Source organism: Exophiala aquamarina (assembly GCF_000709125.1).
Source record: "Exophiala aquamarina CBS 119918 chromosome Unknown aczIA-supercont1.4, whole genome shotgun sequence".
Classification (NCBI taxonomy): domain Eukaryota; kingdom Fungi; phylum Ascomycota; class Eurotiomycetes; order Chaetothyriales; family Herpotrichiellaceae; genus Exophiala; species Exophiala aquamarina.
This window is the reverse complement of record NW_013550584.1, coordinates 1,242,753-1,262,324: the sequence shown is the minus strand read 5'-3', so window position 1 is coordinate 1,262,324 and position 19,572 is coordinate 1,242,753. Positions and strand designations below refer to the sequence as shown.

Here is a 19,572-nt window from a genome sequence, read left to right as displayed (position 1 = left end):
TTCTAGACTAGACGCCGCTAGAGCGAGACCTGCGTGTGAGAACGCGAGTCCCTGGCCACACTTTTCCTCTCCCACCGCCTTTTCACACATTCCTCACCGAGTTTACGCACAAAACACCAAAAGCCCCCATTTTCACACCCTCCACCTCTGTCGAAGAGCTGCGACATGCCCTCTGTCGACGTCATGACTTCCACTCCTGCCACCTCCGCAAAGGAGACCAAGCAGTCCCTCGCCACCCTAGAACAATTGCTGCAGCAATTGTCCATCTCAAAAGCACAAGATGAGGCCAACGCAGCCGCATCAAACGTGGCCTCCCTCCTAAATGGCCCTATTGAAGAACACGCTGTGCCCCTCAAGGCCGTGGAAATCCTCAAAAAGCAACTCGCCAACAAGAAGGATGCCCTCGTCCGAGAGCGTGCTGTTGACGGCATTCGAGCCATTGCAGCCCACGCCACCATTTCTCCTGCTTTTGAGCCATATCTGATTTCTCTCCTGCCCCTCACCCTTGCCGCAGTTGGCGACAAGATGGTGCCCGTCAAGAACGCTGCGCAGGCCGCATCTCTTGCCATCGTCAAGGCCATTAACCCCAATGCCGTCAAGGCCGCTCTCCCTCACATCCGAAACTCGATCATCACTGCCCAGAAATGGCCTGAAAAGGCCACCGGTCTTGACTGCGTCGAGGCTCTTGTCGAAACCGCTCCCACCCAACTTGCCTTCCTTGTCCCAACCTTGATCCCCATCGTTTCCGAGTCGATGTGGGATACCAAGCCAGAAATCAAGAAGAAGGCTTATGGCACAATGGAAAAAGTTTGCAAATTGATCGAGAACAAGGATATTGATCGTTTCATTCCTGAGCTCATCAAGTGTATCGCTAAGCCTGAGAACGTCCCCGAGACTGTTCACTTGCTCGGTGCAACCACTTTCGTCACTGACGTGCACGAGCCTACTCTAGCTATCATGGTGCCTCTACTCGAGCGTGGTCTTGCTGAACGTGAAACCGCCATCAAGCGAAAGTCGGCTGTCATTGTTGACAACATGTGCAAGCTGGTCGAAGACCCTCAAATCGTTGCCTCGTTCTTGCCCAAGTTGATGCCTGCTCTCACCAAGAACTACGAGAATCTGGCTGATCCTGAGGCCCGTGAGAAGACTAAGCAAGGTCTCGATACCCTTACTCGCGTTGGTGCTGTCAAAGCAGATGGTTCCTTCCCCAAGATCTCCACTGCTGGTGAGATCTCCACCGTTGCAGCAATCCTCAAGTCAATCATCGACCAGAAGCACAAGTCCACTGGTCACGAAGTTGTGGTCGAGTACGTTTCTGCCATCGCTGGCCAACTCATCGACGAGAAGGTCATTGACACTCCTGACTGGATTTCCAACACTGTTGAATACCTCAAGTCTGTCGTCGGCGAGTCTGACGCTCAATCCGTCGTCGAACAGCTTCGCAAGCGCGCCTGCCCCAACATTGAAGATGAGGCTGAGCCTGAAGTCGATGAGGAGGAAGGAGAGGATCTTTGCAACTGCACCTTCAACTTGGCCTACGGCGCCAAGATTCTCCTGAATCAGACCCACCTTCGTCTCAAGCGTGGCCAGCGCTACGGTCTATTGGGACCTAACGGTTCTGGCAAATCCACTCTCATGCGTGCCATCAACAATGAGCAAGTTGAGGGATTCCCCAAACAAAACGAGGTCAAGACTGTCTTCGTTGAGCACGATCTTGATGCCGCTGATACCGAACTCACTGTTATCGGCTGGACCATGATGAAATTGGCTCAGGTCAACATCGAGAAGGCCCAAAAGGATGTCGAAGACCGCCTCATGGAGTTTGGCTTCCTCCAAGAGCAACTGGAAGGTCCCATCACCGCTCTCTCTGGTGGTTGGAAGATGAAGCTGGCTCTTGCCCGAGCTGTTTTCGAGGAGCCTGATATTCTGCTACTCGACGAGCCCACCAACCACATGGATGTCAAGAACGTTGCTTGGCTTGAGAACTACCTCACCAACTCACCTTGCACATCCATCATTGTTTCCCACGATTCGAAGTTCTTGAACAATGTCATCCAGCACGTTATCCACTACGAACGATTCAAGCTCCGAAGATATCGTGGAAATCTAACCGAGTTTGCCAAGCGCGTTCCATCAGCTCGCTCCTACTTCGAGCTTGGTGCTTCTGAGATGGAGTTCAAGTTCCCTGAGCCCGGCTTCCTTGAGGGTGTCAAGACCAAGGCCAAGGCCATCGTTCGTGTCAGCAAGATGACGTTCCAGTACCCGGGTACACCCAAGCCTCAGATCTCCGATATCAGCTTCCAGGTCTCCCTTGGCTCTCGTATTGCCGTCATCGGTCCCAACGGAGCTGGTAAATCGACCCTGGTCAACGTCTTGACCGGTGAATTAATCCCCACCGATGGTGAGGTCTATCAGCACGAGAATATCCGTATTGCCTACATCAAACAGCACGCTTTCGCTCACATTGATAACCATCTCGATAAGACTCCTTCTGAATACATTCAATGGCGATTCCAAACTGGTGAGGATCGTGAGACCATGGATCGAGCCAACAAGATTGTCACCGAGGATGATGAGAAGGCCATGGACAAGATCTATAAGATTGACGGCACCCAGCGCCGCGTCATGGGCATTCACGCTCGTAGGAAGTTCAAGAACTCGTACGAGTACGAGTGCTCCTTCTCTCTTGGTGAGAACGTTGGCATGAAGAATGAGAAGTGGACACCTATGATGACTGCCGATAACGCTTGGATCCCTCGATCTGAGATCCTCGCTTCACATCAGAAGATGGTAGCTGATGTTGATCAGAAGGAAGCCCTAGCCAGCGGTCAATTCCGACCTCTAATCCGAAAGGAGATCGAACAGCACGGTGCCAACTTCGGTCTCGACGCTGAACTCATCTCCCACTCTCGTATGCGTGGTCTCTCTGGAGGTCAGCGTGTCAAGGTCGTCCTTGCTGCCTGCACGTGGCAACGCCCCCATTTGATCGTTCTCGACGAGCCTACCAATTATCTCGACCGGGACTCGCTAGGCGCTCTTTCCAAGGCTCTCAAGGTCTTCGAAGGTGGTGTTGTCATCATCTCCCACAACGCGGAGTTCACCGAGTCTTTGACCAGCGAAGTCTGGAGTGTTATCGACGGTAAGATGACACCTTCCGGTCACAACTGGGTGCAGGGACAAGGTACCGGTCCCCGTCTGACCGAGAAGGGTGACGAAGAAGACAAGTTCGACGCCATGGGCAACAAGATTGAAGGAAACAAGAAGGCCAAGAAGTTGACTTCTTCCGAGCTGCGGAAGAAGAAGAAGGACAGAATGGCACGCCGTAAGCGCGGTGAGGAAGTCTTTACTGATGAGGACGAATAGATGTCTTCGGATGTTTCATGACAGGTTTTACGGCTCTTCTTTCTTCGCATCGCTGCACAGCATACCGAATCGGCGCCTGGAAAAGAGAAATATGACTCCAATGTTTCCATGAGAAGTGGTGTCAATTGTTTTTAGTTTGGAGTTGGGGGCAGGGCTACAGTGAATTATTTCCTTGTGAGCGGACGATTGAATAGGGGTGGGTAAATATCTGGCGATATCACTACAGATACCCCGCCGCTTAGACCAAGTGGCATGATAGAAAGACTATGGTCATAGACATAGAAATTGGGGCATTATCAAATAGAGTGTCAAAATGATTGAAAAGTATTCAAATTGCAATTCTTCCCGCCTAGTCCAAGTTGTTGCATCGGTACCCTCGAACAGTCAAGGCTGTCTTCCAGCCTCGCCATTCAACCAGATGGTGCCTGCCACCCACCAAATCGTTCTCCATCCCAGGACAATCAGTTGGAAGGTGACAAGGTTTGATCGAAAGTGTCCAGTTAATCATTTTTACGTTCTGCCCGCCTTAAATATACAAGGTAGGAGGATGTGACCCTGCGGTGCTGTTTGTGCGAGCTAGTACTACTCTATCGGCCATTTATCGAGGCCATATTCCGCGGCTCAGTTGGTCCTCAATTGCCACCCAGCAGTAGTGGCCTCGGAAGTTTCGTTTCCGCCTTCTGAGATTATGGTCACAGCTAAGAGCACACTACACATTCTCTCTTCCAAAGGTGGCACTATTGAAGAGGCATCATGGACTTTGGGGCTGGAAATCTTATAAATTGGCCAGAAGGACCTCTCTTGAGCAAGGTCGGCTTGCGGTGCAGTGTTCTTCCACCCCACAGCGGAGCTCAAGCCGCGAGAGCCATCGGATAGGCTGTGGCCTGAGGGTTCGAAGAGACTCACTTGGTGGGTGTGTGGGTTCGATGTTGAAGAAGACGAAAGCCAGTCCGAAAAAGCCAATCATGACACGACTGAGGGACAACGCCTTCTGCTTGAGTCTGGCTACCAGATTCACGAGTATCTCGGTTCATCAAAAAGTGGGACGATCCCGGCTGGGTATACACCGGAAAACCCCCCCAACGGTTGATCACGTGCACGACAGTGTCCGTTCGCCAATGCGATTAATGAGGCTGATGTCTTATTGCACACTCTAGTTGAGTCGATCTCAGAGCCATACCTCGTTGCGTGACAGCTGCAGATGGCCAGTATATCAATACAGGACTTATTAAGGCCGCACGGAACAAGCACCGATCCTCTACTGTGGGGCTTATGTGATGTCCTTCCAGAGGAGGATGGTTGCGAGACGGTGGAGGTTTTCCGTCCGGTGGGCGAATGCGGAGACTCCAGAGTTCGGCAGATTCCAAAGGACCAAACCTAGAATGCAAGTGGCAGAGAGTGCTCGCTTTCAGTGTCAGACAAGTGCTTAGATCGTCTCTCCTGGCGCTGGTCGGGGTTTCGCCATCTCTTGGAGACGGGATAAATGGGTCCACGGAAGAAGCAAAAGAACTAAATACTGCGACGACCGTCGACTCGTAGTACACCGTTTTCTTCACTTCTTCCTAACTTCTGCGGTCTTGAGCACCCAACCCATTTCTCGAGACCCGACACCATCATCTTGCCTTCGTCAAAGGTTGACGATCTAGATACGCTGTTCGTCCTTTACGCCAGTATCTGCCAAAGTTCTGGACCGACCGCAAAGTTAACAACATGGGTTCCATCAGTTATGCTGCAGTTAAGAATGAGTATGCTCATCCGCTTATCTCTGAACGGGCTGTGGACGAGCCGGCCACTGAAAGTCATCTACGTTGGAGCTGGTATTTCTGGAATTTGTGCCGCTATCCAGTTCCCCAAATATGCCCCCAATCTTGAGCTTGCGATATATGATAAGGTACCGCGATCAATATCTCCTAAGCCAGACGTCATCATTGTGCTAATAATCTCAGAACGAGGATGTTGGCGGCACGTGGTTTGAGAATAGGTAGGCCTTTTCCCCTTTCCCATTATTACGAGGAGACTTCGGCTAATCGACTGGGCAGATATCCTGGATGTGCCTGCGGTATGTCTCGATGGTCAAGCAGCAGCTGAATCCCAGTCCTTCTAATTTGATGATTGTCCTAGATATTCCGGCTCATTCTTATCAGCTGAGTTTCGAATCAATGGTGGACTGGACCAAATTCTATGCTGGAGCTCCTGAAATTTTCGAATACTGGAAAAGAGTCGTCGAAAAATACGATATCAGGAAATTCATGAAATTCAAGCACCAGTGCATTGAAGCACGGTGGAACGAGGAGGCTTCCAAATGGCACGTGAAATTCGAGGTTGTTGGAACCGGAGAAGTTGTCGAAGACACTGGAGATGTCTTCATGACCGGCGTGGGTGCCTTGAACAATTGGAAATGGCCTGATATCAAAGGACTTCATGACTTCAAAGGCAAAATTCTTCACAGCGCCAACTGGGATGAGAGCTATGATGCCACCGATGAAAAGATCGCTGTCATTGGCGCTGGTAGTTCTGGTATACAGATTGTCCCAGCTTTACAGCCAAAGGTTAAAGCAATGGATCACTATGTCCGAGGGAGAACTTGGATCGCCGCTACTTTTGGCTTCGAGGTTGTCCAAGCCCGGAACGACGGCAAGGATGGAAATTTCGAGTATACTCAGGAAGAGATCGAAATGTGGAGAAAGCATCCCGAAGAATATATCAAATATCGAAAAGCTCTGGAAGTGGGAATGCAAGGAGGATTTGCAGTGACTCACCGAGGCACGAAGGAGCATGAGGACGCCTGGGTCGCATTCGATGCTGATATGAAGAGGAGACTAGAGAGGAAGCCGGAGATCGCCGAGCACCTCATACCTGAGTTTCCCCCACTTTGCAAGCGTTTAACACCCGGCCCTGGTTATCTGGAAGCACTTGTGGCAGACAACGTGACAGTGATTCCAACCAGGATATCACATGTGGATGCTACAGGTATCACGACAACAGATGGTGTGCACCGGGCCGTTGACACCATCGTTTGTGCAACCGGGTTTGACACATCGTTCCGGGGAGGATTCCCAATCTATGGCCGTGGAGGAGTCAACATTCGGGATCGATACATGAAACGTCAAGAGACATATCTCAGTCTCGCGGTCGACGACTTCCCGAACTACTTTCAATCACTTGGCCCTAATGCTGGCTTGGGCAATGGAAGTTTGCTCATGGTCATCGAAGCTGTCTCTGTTTATGTCGGCCAGATTCTTGAAAAGCTGTCGAAGGGCAACGTGAAGACCATCGAGCCCAAGCGGAAAGCAGTCCAGAACTTTACCGACTACTGCGATGCATTCTTCAAAAGAACTGTTTTCTCGGCTGAATGTGGTAGCTGGTACAAATCCGCGCCCCCTAATGCCACAGACGAAGAACGTAAACAAGGCCGAGTCACTGCACTGTGGCCAGGAAGCAGCATTCATGCTGTAAAGACGTTGGAAAAGGTTCGGTTCGAAGACTTCGAGATGACCACAGTCGATGACAACGAATTCGGCTGGATTGGAAATGGGTGGTCAGCTGCTGAGCGTGCTAATGATGCGGAGGGCCTGAGCTGGTATATTAACCAAACATCATTCACACACCAACCTTTGGCAAAGGAGAAACCGCTTCAGGTGGAAGACCGGAAGGTTGTCAGCCAGGAGGAGGATGGTGTCAAGAAGGGCGAGATCGTGTCGGAATACAAGATCCCTGAAGGTGTGGCTGCGACTTAAGGGATCACTTTCATCAGAGGGGTAGATTTACTGTATTCTAAGACTTGGCTGGTAGAGGCCTGACTGCAAGACTAAGAATTATTTGGCTTTTGATCAAGCTGAGCGTCTTCAAATCTGATCTCATATGTCGTTGCACAGATCCAAGCATCGCAGAAGTGAGTGTTTCCATGTGGAGGGAATGTCCGCGAACTCCCAACCTTATCTTCGTAAGGGCGTGTTTGCCAACCCGAACTTGCCATGGCTTGCTTATCTTGAGACTTTGCCTTCATATCTCCACGTCGCACGTTGTCGATGATGCATGCTTGACTCCTCCTCGTTGAATGACTTGACGTATGGTGAGTTTGGCTCGCATCGTACGTCCACAATGGCAAAGTCGGGTCGTCTCCAATTCTATGGCACGATATTCATGACCACACTCATCTTCTTTTTCGGGATCGACTATTTCCTTCGATCATGGGTTTCATCGTCTCAATCAATTGGCCGGCAAGACAAGATCACGTCGTCTCTCGGGCATGGTCGCAAGCAGTTCAAGGCTCCAGCGAAGAACCCATGGGCTGAGCTTGATGAAGTGGAATCCTCCCAGATCTACACTTTCCTCCACCAAGGCTCCGACCCCTTGAATCTAACCACTTCGCCAAAGGCTGACCGAAACATCATCTACCTGATCGAGACACTGCGCCCGAACAAGTCTGAGGTGGTTCATTATCTCGACAACAATGGACCTCGACCCGATCGTTGGGCTAGAGTCGCTGTTCTTGAGTCGCACGAGGACGACTCTTTCATTACGGACTATATGGTTGGACCACTCCCCCCGTCAAATACCACCAGCATCATTCCTCTTACTTACTGCCATAATTCCGGGAAAAACTGGGTCCAGAGCCCGATATCAGATGTTTTTGGTCTCATATCATGGGCTTCGGGAATCGGTGAACGTGTGTCAGACATTACCCAAGAACTCTTGGGAGCCACGGTAAACCGTCAGGATCCATCCGACCCCAATGCTCTCGTAATGGGATGGAGACCTGCTCTGATTGACTCTGGTCGTATGGTTCATTGGCTTGAGTTCTTCGGTGCGGGCGTCAGGTCCGATGGGCGGTCACTTCTGCCACAGGGGCTGTATGTCAAGCTTGACACACCTTCTACCAATCCCAAAGATTGGGTCACCGCAGAATGGTTCTACAATGGAGTCCTTTACGACAATGAAACTGCGCTGCGAAATGCAGTAAACTCCCCAACTTTTGAACACCTAAGTACCAACCCGGACGGCGACTGGACGAATACTGAGGATTTCGCGACCTCCATTCCTGAAAGAAACATGCCACCTCCGGTTTCAGTTCAACCATATGGTTCACGCTTCCATCTTGACCGTGCCGAATCTTACATCTCGTGGATGGGATTCTCGTTCTACCTCTCCTCCAATCAAGCAACCGCCCTTTCTCTCTTCGACATACGCTTTAATTCCACACGACTGATCTATCACCTTGGCCTTCAGGAGGCTTTGGCACATTACGCCGGCGCTGAACCGCTTCAGTCTGGTCTAGAATTCCTTGATACTTTCTTCGGAATGGGAAGTATGATGTTCAGCCTTGTCCCGGGGATTGACTGCCCAGGTCACGCTGAATACATCGACATGTCCTATCACAAGGGTGGGAAAATGTACACGAACAGAAATGCAATCTGTGTCTTCGAATACACGTCCGATGCTCCGCTGCAAAGGCATACATCTGCGTATAGCGTCAGTGTGAGCAGAAACACCTATCTTGTCGTTCGCAGTGTGAGCACTGTTGGGAACTACGATTATACGGTCAGTGAATCGACTCTATCCGTTCTCTTGCCTGAATCAGACCTTTTGACATTACTGCCCTACAGATCGACTACATCTTTTATCTCGATGGTTCTATCGAAGTCAAGGTGAGAGCCAGTGGGTTTATCTTCGGCGCATTCCACGCAGAACCTCGTTCCTCCCCCTTGGCACGAGACGAGACTACAAACGAGTACGGTTACCGTATTCATCCAGCCGTACATACATCGATGCACGATCATGTGATATCCTTCCGTGCCGATTTTGATGTCTGCGGGCCGAAGAACACGCTTGTTCGCACGTCCATTGAGCCGCTCCAAAGAGCCTACCACTGGGATAAACCAGAAGTCTCCGGGATCAGGAACACAATGCACATGGTGCACGAGCCCCTCAAGAAGGAAACTGGCTTGGATTGGCCCAAGAACGGAGCAGAGATGTACCTGATCACCAACCCCAACGCCACGAATAAATGGGGCGAGACGAGGGGATACAGAATCCTCCCTGGGACAGGCATGGGCAACCCAACACACTTGACCATCCTCAACTCTACCACACTCGGGCGTTCCGCCGCCTGGTCGACGTCCGACCTCTGGGTTCTGAAAAACCACCCCGAGACGGAACCCGCCTCCGCGCACCACCTCAACTACATCGACCCCCTGGACCCACTGGTCGACTTCGAGAAGATGGTCGACGGCGAGGGAATCGAAGAAGAGGATCTAGTGATCTATTTCAATCTCGGCGGCCACCACGTTCCCAACAGCCAGGACATCCCGAACACGCTTATGCACACCAGTGCGAGCTCGGTCTTGTTCATGCCGTTCAACTACTTTGACGGAGATGTCAGCCGTGCCGTACGGCAGGGTGTCAGGATCGACAGGAGACCGGAGCAGGCGAACAACGGTAAGGATTCAGCCAAAGAGGACATACGAAAACCCAGACACGTGCAGCGATCGAGTGGCTCTCGCCAGAGCATGAACAAGGGTGCCGACGGGGAGGTGGCATACTTCGGCGCACACTATACTGCGCCGGTGACGATCGCACAGGAGATGTTGTCGCCTGACCTCAGCCACTACATGAAGGAGCGGGATGACGGGGAGAACGACGGCTGGAAGACTGTCAGGAATAATGTCGGCGGCGGGCTGTTGGGGCTGTTCGTGGGGAAGCAGAGAGCTGGTGGTCAGGATGAGAATGAAGGAAGAAGTCGCTGGGATTGGTAGCCAAGGGCAAGGCGAGGCAAGGCGAGTCGATTCGTCAGTCCTCACCGGGGATCTTGAGCCTGAGGGCTGGGGTGGCGGTGGTGGGCGTACGCGTTGGAGGTCGGCTTGTTTGGTTCGATCTCCATCCAGGAGGAGGGGAGGAGTGGACCTGGTGCCTTGGTGGTACCTATGATATGTCAGTGAGTGAAACGAAGTAACGCCCGAACCAGCTCTGAATGATTTCTATTGCCTCCCGAAGAGATGAATTACTAAATGGCCGTCCTTGCTTGCGCTGTGCCCCTTGAATAGCAAGAACTACGATGCTAGGATGATTAGTATATATGAATCTTTCCGCGCAAATGTCGATACCTTTCTCTCGCAATCCCGCCTCCTGTCTCGTAAGACTTAAAAGCAATGGTACTGCAATGCAGTGGGTACCTATAGGTTGACTCGGAGCCTTGCCCGTCTGTCTGCGTCCTTCCTCCCTCCTCTTCCGAAGGCTCGTCCGAGCCAAAGAGAGAGAGAGAGAGAGAGCAGAACACCCAATAATCATCCATGAAATCAGACTCGCCCGACGTTTTCCCTTCCTCTCTCCTTTGCCCATCCCCCTTTTCGGATGCTCTTTCCCAACCACCTGATGATCCTTTGCTTCACTTCCTTCGCCCGGTGTCCGGCGCGTCCTCTTCATGCTTTAGGTTAAGCGGCCCCGTCGGGCCATTGCATCGACGTAGTGGCAACAGCGCAATTGACGATCTTTTGCTTTCAGCATGTAGAGCACTACCACCGCTAGATGATCACTCGTCCGTGCTGGAACCTGGGCTGTCGACGATGAAGATGCGCTTGAATCCACCAACTGCTGCGGCCAGCCTCTTCTTCGCAATTTTCGCATTGCCTCTCGGGCCGTCGGTGATGAAATCGGTCTTTTTCTCTTCGTCTTCGTCTTCGTCTTTCTTCTGTGGATATTAAAAACAAGGGCGAAGTAGATCAGCCTCTATCTCTGAGAGTGATGAGGGGAGTTCCGCGATTCCTGACTTACCGTGACACCTCGCTCACGAGAAGGGACTGGTCGATGCAAAATCGAGACTGAACAGTGGTGGTGGTGGCGGCGGATCAGGACTGAGCTGTCGCTTAGGTCGACGCGGCGGCCTGGGTGGACGACTTCTTCGTCTTCGTGGACCGTCCAGAGGTTGGTGGTAGCGTTGTCTTTGACGTGAGGCACTGAAGTTGGTAGCCTTGGGGGAAGCTGCTGCGAGTTGGTCTGTACGAGAGGAGTGCTGGTCTCTTTTCCTTGGCTTTTTCCCATCCGAGACAGGGTCATGGAGTCTGTAATTGTGACGATGACGGGAGTCGGAATCGCAGCTTTGCTGGAAACGGGAATTTTGCTGGGAGTGTCGACGATGTGGTCCTCGATATCTTCTCCTTCTTCAAAGGCGTCTTGTTCATTTCGTTCCTCAAGTCCATCGAGAGGCCGCACTTCGAGAAACGTACCATATGGTCTTGACGAGGATGCTTCGCCGAAGGCTTTGGTGACAGGCGGAAGCTTCGTCCCCGAAGTGGACGAAATAGGCGTTGCGATATTCACGTCGAGATCAAAATCGACAGAAGCGCTATTCCTCACCGCCAACGCTGGCAGGAGTGTTGCCCTACCATCACTTCCTCCTTGCCCGTTCCGTGCCACAAGATTTCCATTGCCGTTGCTATTTGCACTTCCGAATGGTCCAGAAACCGTGACAGGGGGGCCACCTTGCGTATCGATTCCGGCCTGCTCTCCATATAGCCAGAGAAGGTTGTGCCAGAGGGCTTTGGCTGTGTGGTGCTGGCGGACATGCGGGAGAACATTGATGGCCAGTGTGCCACGAATGAAGCGGCATGTCTCAGTATTGGCTGCTGTCCATCGCTCTCGATCCCAATGTTCGCTTGTACTGGTTGTTGACCTCTCATTGGTGGAAGGGGTAGTCGGTTGAGAACGTGAGGTGGGCCCAGGCTTTGGCTCGGTCCACCCACCGAGGATTAAGCCAGTGGATTCGATGTTCGAGAATAGATATGGTTTGATGGCCGAGAGCCAAAGCTGGAAGTTGGATTTCCCGACTAGTTGGTAGAGGGCGTTGGCGGGTGGGAATTTGTGCGTGTGCGTATGACCGTGAGCGTGGAGGATCGACGAGGCCGGAGAAGAGCTGCGGCTCGAGAATGGGGTGATTGGGTAGGAAATTTTTGGAAAAGAGATAAGTTGAAAAGCAGAAGTTGTTGATCGAAAGGAGCACCGAACAGTACTGGGTATGCAGAAGAAAGGCAGCAGGCCAGGGAGGGAGAATGGGTAGGAAGAGGCGTCAGGCTTCGACGAAGAAAAAGAAGAGGGCATCAAGTATCATACATAGCCAGCCAGAGGATATGCCCCTGATTTGGATCCCACCCGCCATTTGTCAAGCCTGTAAGTATATCAACCAAGACAAGGGAAATGATGTTTGAGACAATGTATCTGTTTGCTGTTTCTAGGCTTCATGCCAGCCTCTTGAATTTAGCCTACGCAAAACGAGCTCAGGAGGTGGCGCTGTAAGGTACAGGACAACTCTATCACCGAAGTGCCAACATACCATAGTATGACTAGCATTCATCGATCATCATGAAGGTCGCACGTAAGATATGCAAAGTCGGCTCAACGGTCCTGAAAGCCGTTTGAAAAGCCTCCTCGTCTGTGTGAGCGCCCAACATCGTCGGCCAGCTTGCCTTGCAGTTGCAAGCAAGTGGCTAACCTCTCGGTAAGGAACATCATCGACGGACCACGATTGGGACATCGTTGGACCGTCATGAGGACAGCACGGCGCAGGTATGCTTCTGCAACAACATACTCGCCGCGGTTCAGGCTCAATGAACCAAGCTGCTCGCACGCCCAGGCCGTCGTACCGCCGCTATTTGCATTTGCAGTATCAGAGGCTTCGCTATCGAGGATTCTGTGCGCTACCGATTCCACAGCAAATCCCTCACCTTGGTCTGCGTAGATCCGTCCCAGAGTGGCCAGAGCAGTCCTATATCGTTTCTTTCGCATCCTTTGGCTGTCTTTGACAAGCTGCTGGCAGAGTGTAAGTGCCGGTTGGAATTTCTTGCGTTTCCGTAGCATGTCGACCTGGTCGACGCGGAGTGCGAATAGTGATGAGTTGTCTGGTTTCCGTCGGGATTGATAACCTTGTGTCACCAGGTCCATTATCGATTCGACGACATGGTCGCGCACGCCTGCGGTGGCTATCATGGCCAAGGATAGTGCGAGAGGATGGTCTGAACCAAGGACATTGCTGGCCATGGAAGAGACGAACTCGAGTAAGTGGTGTTCCAATTCATTTAGCCCTTGCCAAGACGTCGCGAAATGTAGCAGCAAGCATGACAATAGGTGTAAAGGTGCCGACATCAGAAGGGGCTGAACCATCTGGCAGCATCTGTCAAATGCCTTCCACGCGTCCTGTGAGTCTCCTGTCTCGAGATGTTGGAATCCATGGTAGAGACTGAGCCAAAATTCCGAGGCTTGGTCGATGCGACCTGTTTTGACTTCCTCGGAGACTGTACGTGGAAATCGGAGTGCAAGTTCTCTCACCTTCAGTGGCTTGAAAGTGGTGAAGTGCCATTGAATGGCATCTCGAGTGTGGAACAGTGTACACTCGACAGCATAGAAATCGGTTGGTGGACTTATATTCCGAGAGAGTGTTGCGATGCTTGAGCCGGTGCGAGGGTCATCGAGAAACATTTTCTCTTGGTCCAGATTCGCCGTAGGATCTTTTGCTGGGCCTATGGTTCCACTCCTTCTCGAAGGAGAGTCTTCCTTTATGGTTGATTCTCCAGCAGTTACATCTTCAGGGCTTTGTGAGAGGTTGTCCAACAATCGGGAAAATCTTTTATCAGTGCGATAGTGCCTTTTGACTCTATCCAACTTGACGGGGCGACCTTGAAATGACAAGGAATGGAGATCTTGTCCTGCATTTACGCATGCTTTGACCTTCTTCGCAATGATTTCCTTGTCTTTGGCCTTGTAGTTCTTCCGGATTTTCCAATCGAATATGCGTCTTTTGAACATCTTTTCACTAGAGGAATGCATGAGCTTGCTATACAGCCTGCTTAGTTGGGGAATACTGACCTTGCATTAAAGCCATGCTTCTTAGAGAGGATATCTCTGACATCCTTCAATTTCCTATTCTCTACAATATACAGTTGTGTAAAAGCTTCCTTAATCTCACTCCATTGTTCCGATGTTGGTCCTACGATCCTCCAATGCTGGTTTACCATCTGGTCCGCCATGGCAGGGCTATGACTTTGTTGTTCCCCTCAGCGGCCAGGTGAGGGAAATGGTAAGTCGTATCTGACGGTCCGGGCACAACTGAGGGACTGTGAGACAGTGAGACTGTGAGACAGGAGGTGTGAAACACACGCAGATAGGACGTGGACAGTGGTGTAAGGAGGTCCATGGTACATATGACCACAGAACTCCTGTCTGTCTTATCATATTTTGATGGCGTCGGTGTGATTCAGTGAAGAAAGCTGGCTGAGGAGGAGGCTGTGGTCTGGTCTACGGATGAGGTGCATTAGTATCATGGAGCTGGATTGAAAATGAAGTTGTCTGACAATAATACCCACTCTGGATCACCAAGCTTGTTGCCTGAGGCCCGCACACCCATCTGTCTGACAGAATTAGCGCTGGATTCAAGCTCGAGGCAAACGTGGCTGAGCAACTCGTGATCCGACACCAGCCGTCATTGAAATGGCTTGATTATCAAAGTTGGGATAGAGGCGCTGCCTTGCGCCTCACTCGGATTCAATGAGGTGGTGCAGCTTGTGAAGAAGGATATTGATTAACAAGATTATACAGTACTTCTACATCGACTTTCTAATCGCACAAGGTTGCCTATCCAGATATGTGGATGAGTGCTGAACCGGTGGTTGTAATGATGCCAATCGCATGTCCAATCGCACTCTTAGACTTACTCATTCCTTCTCCCTGGCCAGCCAGCCTTATCGGACTTGAGATTCCAGGGCATTTCAAACAATAGCGGCTCGACACCGAGAGTTTATCTAGCACATCATACCAAACACTCGAGACTTCAAACCAGCCGACTCCTACTCCTTCCTCACTCTGGAGAACATTTTCTGGCATTTCGTCGCCACATGCCCTCTGGAATCTTGGCTGCTACTAGACCCCGCAAACAACAATGGTCTTGATGGATTGCAGCATTCCATTTCTTGGAGCCACCACTAATGCATGCCATGCAAGATCCAGTACAAGCCCAGTATATCGGGGAAGTACTTAATGCAGGTGAGAAGGCTTCCATCGTGTAAACGATTTACCGATACTAGGAAGCACGATGTCGTTGGCTGGATGATGATTATGCCTGGTCCAAGCTGCGTAAATCCACAACTGATAAATCACGATTGCCGTCACGAGGGACATCCTTTAGCCAGTCTCTGCATGCTGGATGCGAGCATTAGTTGAATTTGATTGCAGACTGAGAGTCAAACAAAGCCAAGATGGTCGTCTCCGGAGTTCATGGACGTAGACAGCCTTGGCCAACGCGTAAGTAATGCGGAAAAGGGCCACTGTCATGCATGGATACAAACTTGAAGCACTATCCCGACGAACGTTCCCCCCGAACTGGAGATTGAAACTCAAAGTACTCCATGCGAACTTCCTATTCGTTCTCTGTATGGTCAACGACGAGCAGATGGAGTGTGTTCTGCCCCGTGTCCATCGTTTGTGTAAGCTGGTCGACTCTGAACATGTTGGCAGCTCGCAACTTGTAAAGCCGGTTTCAAGAAGGAAAAGAAGACAACATCGACCTCGACGTTGTGCAACAGGCTTGGACAGCAACGTGCCTCGCAACCATGGCAAGCAAGCCCAATGACCGTTGGGGGATTGGCGTTGGGGGCTGAAATACCGAGACTCACAATACCTGAGTACTCCGTACGGGGGACAGCATTGGGAGGTGCAGAAGTGGCCCACCAGTGATTGACATTGACATGTCCATGGCCAACGGCCAAGAAAGGACGGTGGGCATGTTTCGCTGCCGTGCAACGTTTCTCAGATGGTAGGGAGAGAATCGAGCTCGTAATTTGGGTGGAATAGGAGCATGAGAGAGTATCGAATACGTTGAAAGCCTTATCTGTGGATATCAGAGATATTGCACCAGGTGGGACTGAAACCGGAACGGATATCTCTCTGTCTCGAATCGAAGGATCTCTAGTCTGATCGACGCTGGGGAGGAGATTAGATGCCCAGACAGGCAGCGCAGTTGAGCAAAAATACAACTACCGTGGTGCACTCCTAATGACAGGATCACCAGATGCACTCCGTAATCGAGTTACCGAAAATGGGTATTTGACCAAGACTGCTCGGCAAGAAGCAAACAGCGTGAAGACACTGAAGAGGATAACACAAAATCCGTGGTGCCAGAAGATAGTCCGTAGGCTTTGGAGGACGATATGGTCCGGGGAAGCAGTCGAGGCGAATGCCTAACAGGCGAATAGCGTTGCCAGTCGGGCCCCTGTTGCTCGGAATCTTAAGCTTCACTGAGCTACGGAGTACATGGAGAGATACGAGTAAGTGGTAAAAGGTGCCAAAGCTTCTGCAGATTCAAGTCCCCGGGACAGATTAAGTTAGGAATCTAGTTTAGTTAACACCGAAGGTTGAGAAGGCTCCCTGGGTGCATTTCGCCCCTGTATGGACCCTAGTCAGGCCTCTACAATTAGGTGTCCCTAGGGGCCGAGGGGGCTGCCACCCGGGCGGCCAGCCGGTCCCCGCCCAGAATCCTCAGCCAATGTTTGAAGTTCCAACGAGTTCCGCGGCTACGTGCGGGTGAAGTTGCAGCCTCAGGGCCTCAGGTGGTTGCAGGCGTAAATTCGGGGTGCGAGGGACCAGGTTGATGGTCAACCTGGCAGTCCCGCAGTCCCGCAGTCCGGTAGTGTCAGGGAAGTCCTGACGCGCCAGGGGGTGGTGACTGCCTCCTCGAGACCCCCCACCTTCCCATCCACCCACCACCGACGCTTATTGACGCTAATCCTCCCGTATCGACTCCCGTCCCCGTTCGTCAGCACCTAACGTCGATCGCCCATGCTCATCCACCCCGTCCACCCTCCCTTCATCAGCTCAAGAAAAAAAAAAGTGTGTTGGGTCGCAGGAGATCGGGACAAATATTATCGTGCCTTACACCATCATGCTCGCCCTCCAAACACAATCATCCAGCATAAGGAACACACGTCATGCCACCACCCATGCATTATCGCCCTTGTCTGCAACGTCTCACCACATCAAACATCGCCTGTTCACAACACAGACGTCTCCTTCAAACCGGGTCCTTGTCCTTGTCCTTGCCAGACGAGAAGCCAGCAACAGCCGGTACGAGAGTTATCAGTGCTCAGGCTCAGGCTCAGGCTCAGGCTCAGGCTAGTCCCAAAGCCCGGCAGCCAAAGAAGGAGCTTCCAAGATCCCAGCTGCACCGTAGATCCGGCGGCGTCACTGGTGCTTCGCTTCCCAAATCCACCCTCCTCCTTTCAACACTATCACCTCCTCTCTCTTCTCGCTTACAATCCCAATCCCAATTGCATACATCGTTCCCTGGGCCAGTATATAGTACCATGGCGACGCCCTCAGATCCTCAGGCCGCTCCCCCGGCAGACAACACTACACAGGAAAACGGCACCACCCAGAAAAACGACACTGCACAAGCAAACGCCGGCCCTGAGAACTCCAGTGACGAAGAATTCACCATGCCTCTAAGTAAGTCCTGCCACCTATTTCCTCGCTTATCTCAGATCTCGAAAAACCCAACCCAATCTCAGTACATCTCCACTGCTCATCTCCATGTTTATTTGTGAAAGCCTCTACAATTCACTCCTGTATACACCATTTCTTCTCCTGAGGTGCATCCGTTGTCTATTCTCCGCTGGCAGAATGTTCCTGCAGCTCACAATGTCGATCTCAACAATTTCGCAATCGGCAGTCACATGACCAGGGGTCCACTCAATGTTCTTTCCCTTCATCTTCCATCCACGAGCTGTCAAACTTGCTGGCAAACTTTCTTATTCTCGACCGTGCCCGGCATTACCACTGACAATATTATTTCTCATCATCAGTCACGAATGGACGTCCATTTGAGGATGCCTATACCAAGGCATTCAACAACAACAGTCTATGGCGACGATCTCTCGCCGAAACAGAACCTGAACTATTCGAGTCCCTTGGAAAAGGCCAATCCCCTCAGATTCTCTGGATTGGCTGTGCCGACTCCCGATGCCCGGAGACCACCATCCTAGGCCTACAGCCGGGTGAGATCTTCTGTCACCGCAACATCGCCAACATTCTGGTCAACACAGACATCAATTCTCTGTCCGTCATTCAGTATGCCGTTCAGTATCTCAAGGTTAAGCACATTATCATCTGTGGTCATACCTCATGTGGTGGTATTGCCGCCGCACTAGGGAACAAGAAACTTGGCCTCATCGACACCTGGCTGATGCCTTTGCGGGCACTCAGACAGGAGAACCTGTCCCTTTTGGACACCCTGAATGAGACGGAGAAGGGTATCAAGATGGTCGAGCTGAATGTCCGCGCCGGCGTCAAAGTTCTCCACTCCAATCCTATTGTTATCGATGCCATGAGCGAGCGCGGCCTTCAGGTCCATGGCCTCATATACAATGTCGGTACCGGAGAATTGCGAGAGTTGGACATCGAGGAGGAGGAAGAAATCGTCAAGAGCCGCATTGTGTCCTTCAAAACAGAGGACTAGAATCGTTCGACGCCCAGAACTAGCAATGATGGTGAATTTCCTCTTCGAATACCGTCCCCCTCTCGGCACAACAGGGCAAACTGACACCTCGATAAGATATAAGACTGGCAGAACGGTACAGAAAGACGCATGTTTGCCGTCACTTGTCGATTGATTGATTTTCATTACTTCTTGGGAGAGGGAATTTTGTTACATCAGGCAGGGTCACCTGCCTGCACCAGTGTACGCTACCAGGATGGCTGGCCAGTGATTACAGAAATGTCAGGGCCACTGACTGCCCCTTTTCGTTTGTCCGAAGCTTAGATGATGCCACAGCTGGCCATCCATTCCGAATTGAGAGGGTACTTGTTTTTTGCTTGGTTGTTTTTTTTTTTTTGGCCACCCCTTCTTTCAACCCGGGTTGAGGTCAACAGGCTCATCCGGGAATTGGGGTTGTGGTGCACGCAGTCGTTTTTGTTTTTACCTCTGTCTTTCATCTCCACCATGTCCCTCCTTTGCTGATGCACTCCTGCCTGATGGAGATCAGGCCAGTATTGTTGCAGAGACATTGAAGAAATATAAGTAGCGGCCACACCAGTCCGGCTCCCCCGCCCGGTCAGATGAATAGTATAAAGAATTGTCGCTACCAATTGAAGGTAATGGGGAGATAGTTACCATGAGTGCAAGGTTACATACTTCCATACCTGTCTTTGTCTCCTTGTGACTCGACCTTAACC

General features: G+C 51.4%; 6 protein-coding genes across 6 annotated transcripts; 4 read left to right on the top strand and 2 right to left on the bottom strand.

Moving 5' to 3' along the window:
* Positions 1–165: 165 nt before the first annotated feature.
* A1O9_05569 (elongation factor 3) lies at positions 166–3,363 on the top strand (the record flags this gene model as incomplete). Its single annotated transcript, XM_013404787.1, has 1 exon — positions 166–3,363. One exon carries the CDS (start codon positions 166–168, stop codon positions 3,361–3,363), a length of 3,198 nt encoding a protein of 1,065 aa, XP_013260241.1.
* A 2,069-nt stretch (positions 3,364–5,432) lies between these two features.
* A1O9_05568 (uncharacterized protein) lies at positions 5,433–7,100 on the top strand (the record flags this gene model as incomplete). Its single annotated transcript, XM_013404786.1, has 1 exon — positions 5,433–7,100. One exon carries the CDS (start codon positions 5,433–5,435, stop codon positions 7,098–7,100), a length of 1,668 nt encoding a protein of 555 aa, XP_013260240.1.
* Positions 7,101–7,464: 364 nt separating this feature from the next.
* Positions 7,465–10,118, top strand: A1O9_05567 (uncharacterized protein; the record flags this gene model as incomplete). Its single annotated transcript, XM_013404785.1, has 2 exons — positions 7,465–8,904; positions 8,970–10,118. The coding sequence occupies 2 exons, from the start codon at positions 7,465–7,467 to the stop codon at positions 10,116–10,118; spliced, it is 2,589 nt and encodes an 862-aa protein (XP_013260239.1).
* A 773-nt stretch (positions 10,119–10,891) lies between these two features.
* Positions 10,892–12,456, bottom strand: A1O9_05566 (uncharacterized protein; the record flags this gene model as incomplete). Its single annotated transcript, XM_013404784.1, has 2 exons — positions 10,892–11,050; positions 11,134–12,456. The coding sequence occupies 2 exons, from the start codon at positions 12,454–12,456 to the stop codon at positions 10,892–10,894; spliced, it is 1,482 nt and encodes a 493-aa protein (XP_013260238.1).
* A 294-nt stretch (positions 12,457–12,750) lies between these two features.
* A1O9_05565 (uncharacterized protein) lies at positions 12,751–14,378 on the bottom strand (the record flags this gene model as incomplete). The annotated part of the gene is made up of 2 exons (XM_013404783.1): positions 12,751–14,164; positions 14,218–14,378. 2 exons carry the CDS (start codon positions 14,376–14,378, stop codon positions 12,751–12,753), a joined length of 1,575 nt encoding a protein of 524 aa, XP_013260237.1.
* Positions 14,379–17,705: 3,327 nt separating this feature from the next.
* On the top strand, positions 17,706–18,856 carry A1O9_05564 (carbonic anhydrase; the record flags this gene model as incomplete). Its single annotated transcript, XM_013404782.1, has 2 exons — positions 17,706–17,847; positions 18,204–18,856. 2 exons carry the CDS (start codon positions 17,706–17,708, stop codon positions 18,854–18,856), a joined length of 795 nt encoding a protein of 264 aa, XP_013260236.1.
* Positions 18,857–19,572: the final 716 nt, after the last annotated feature.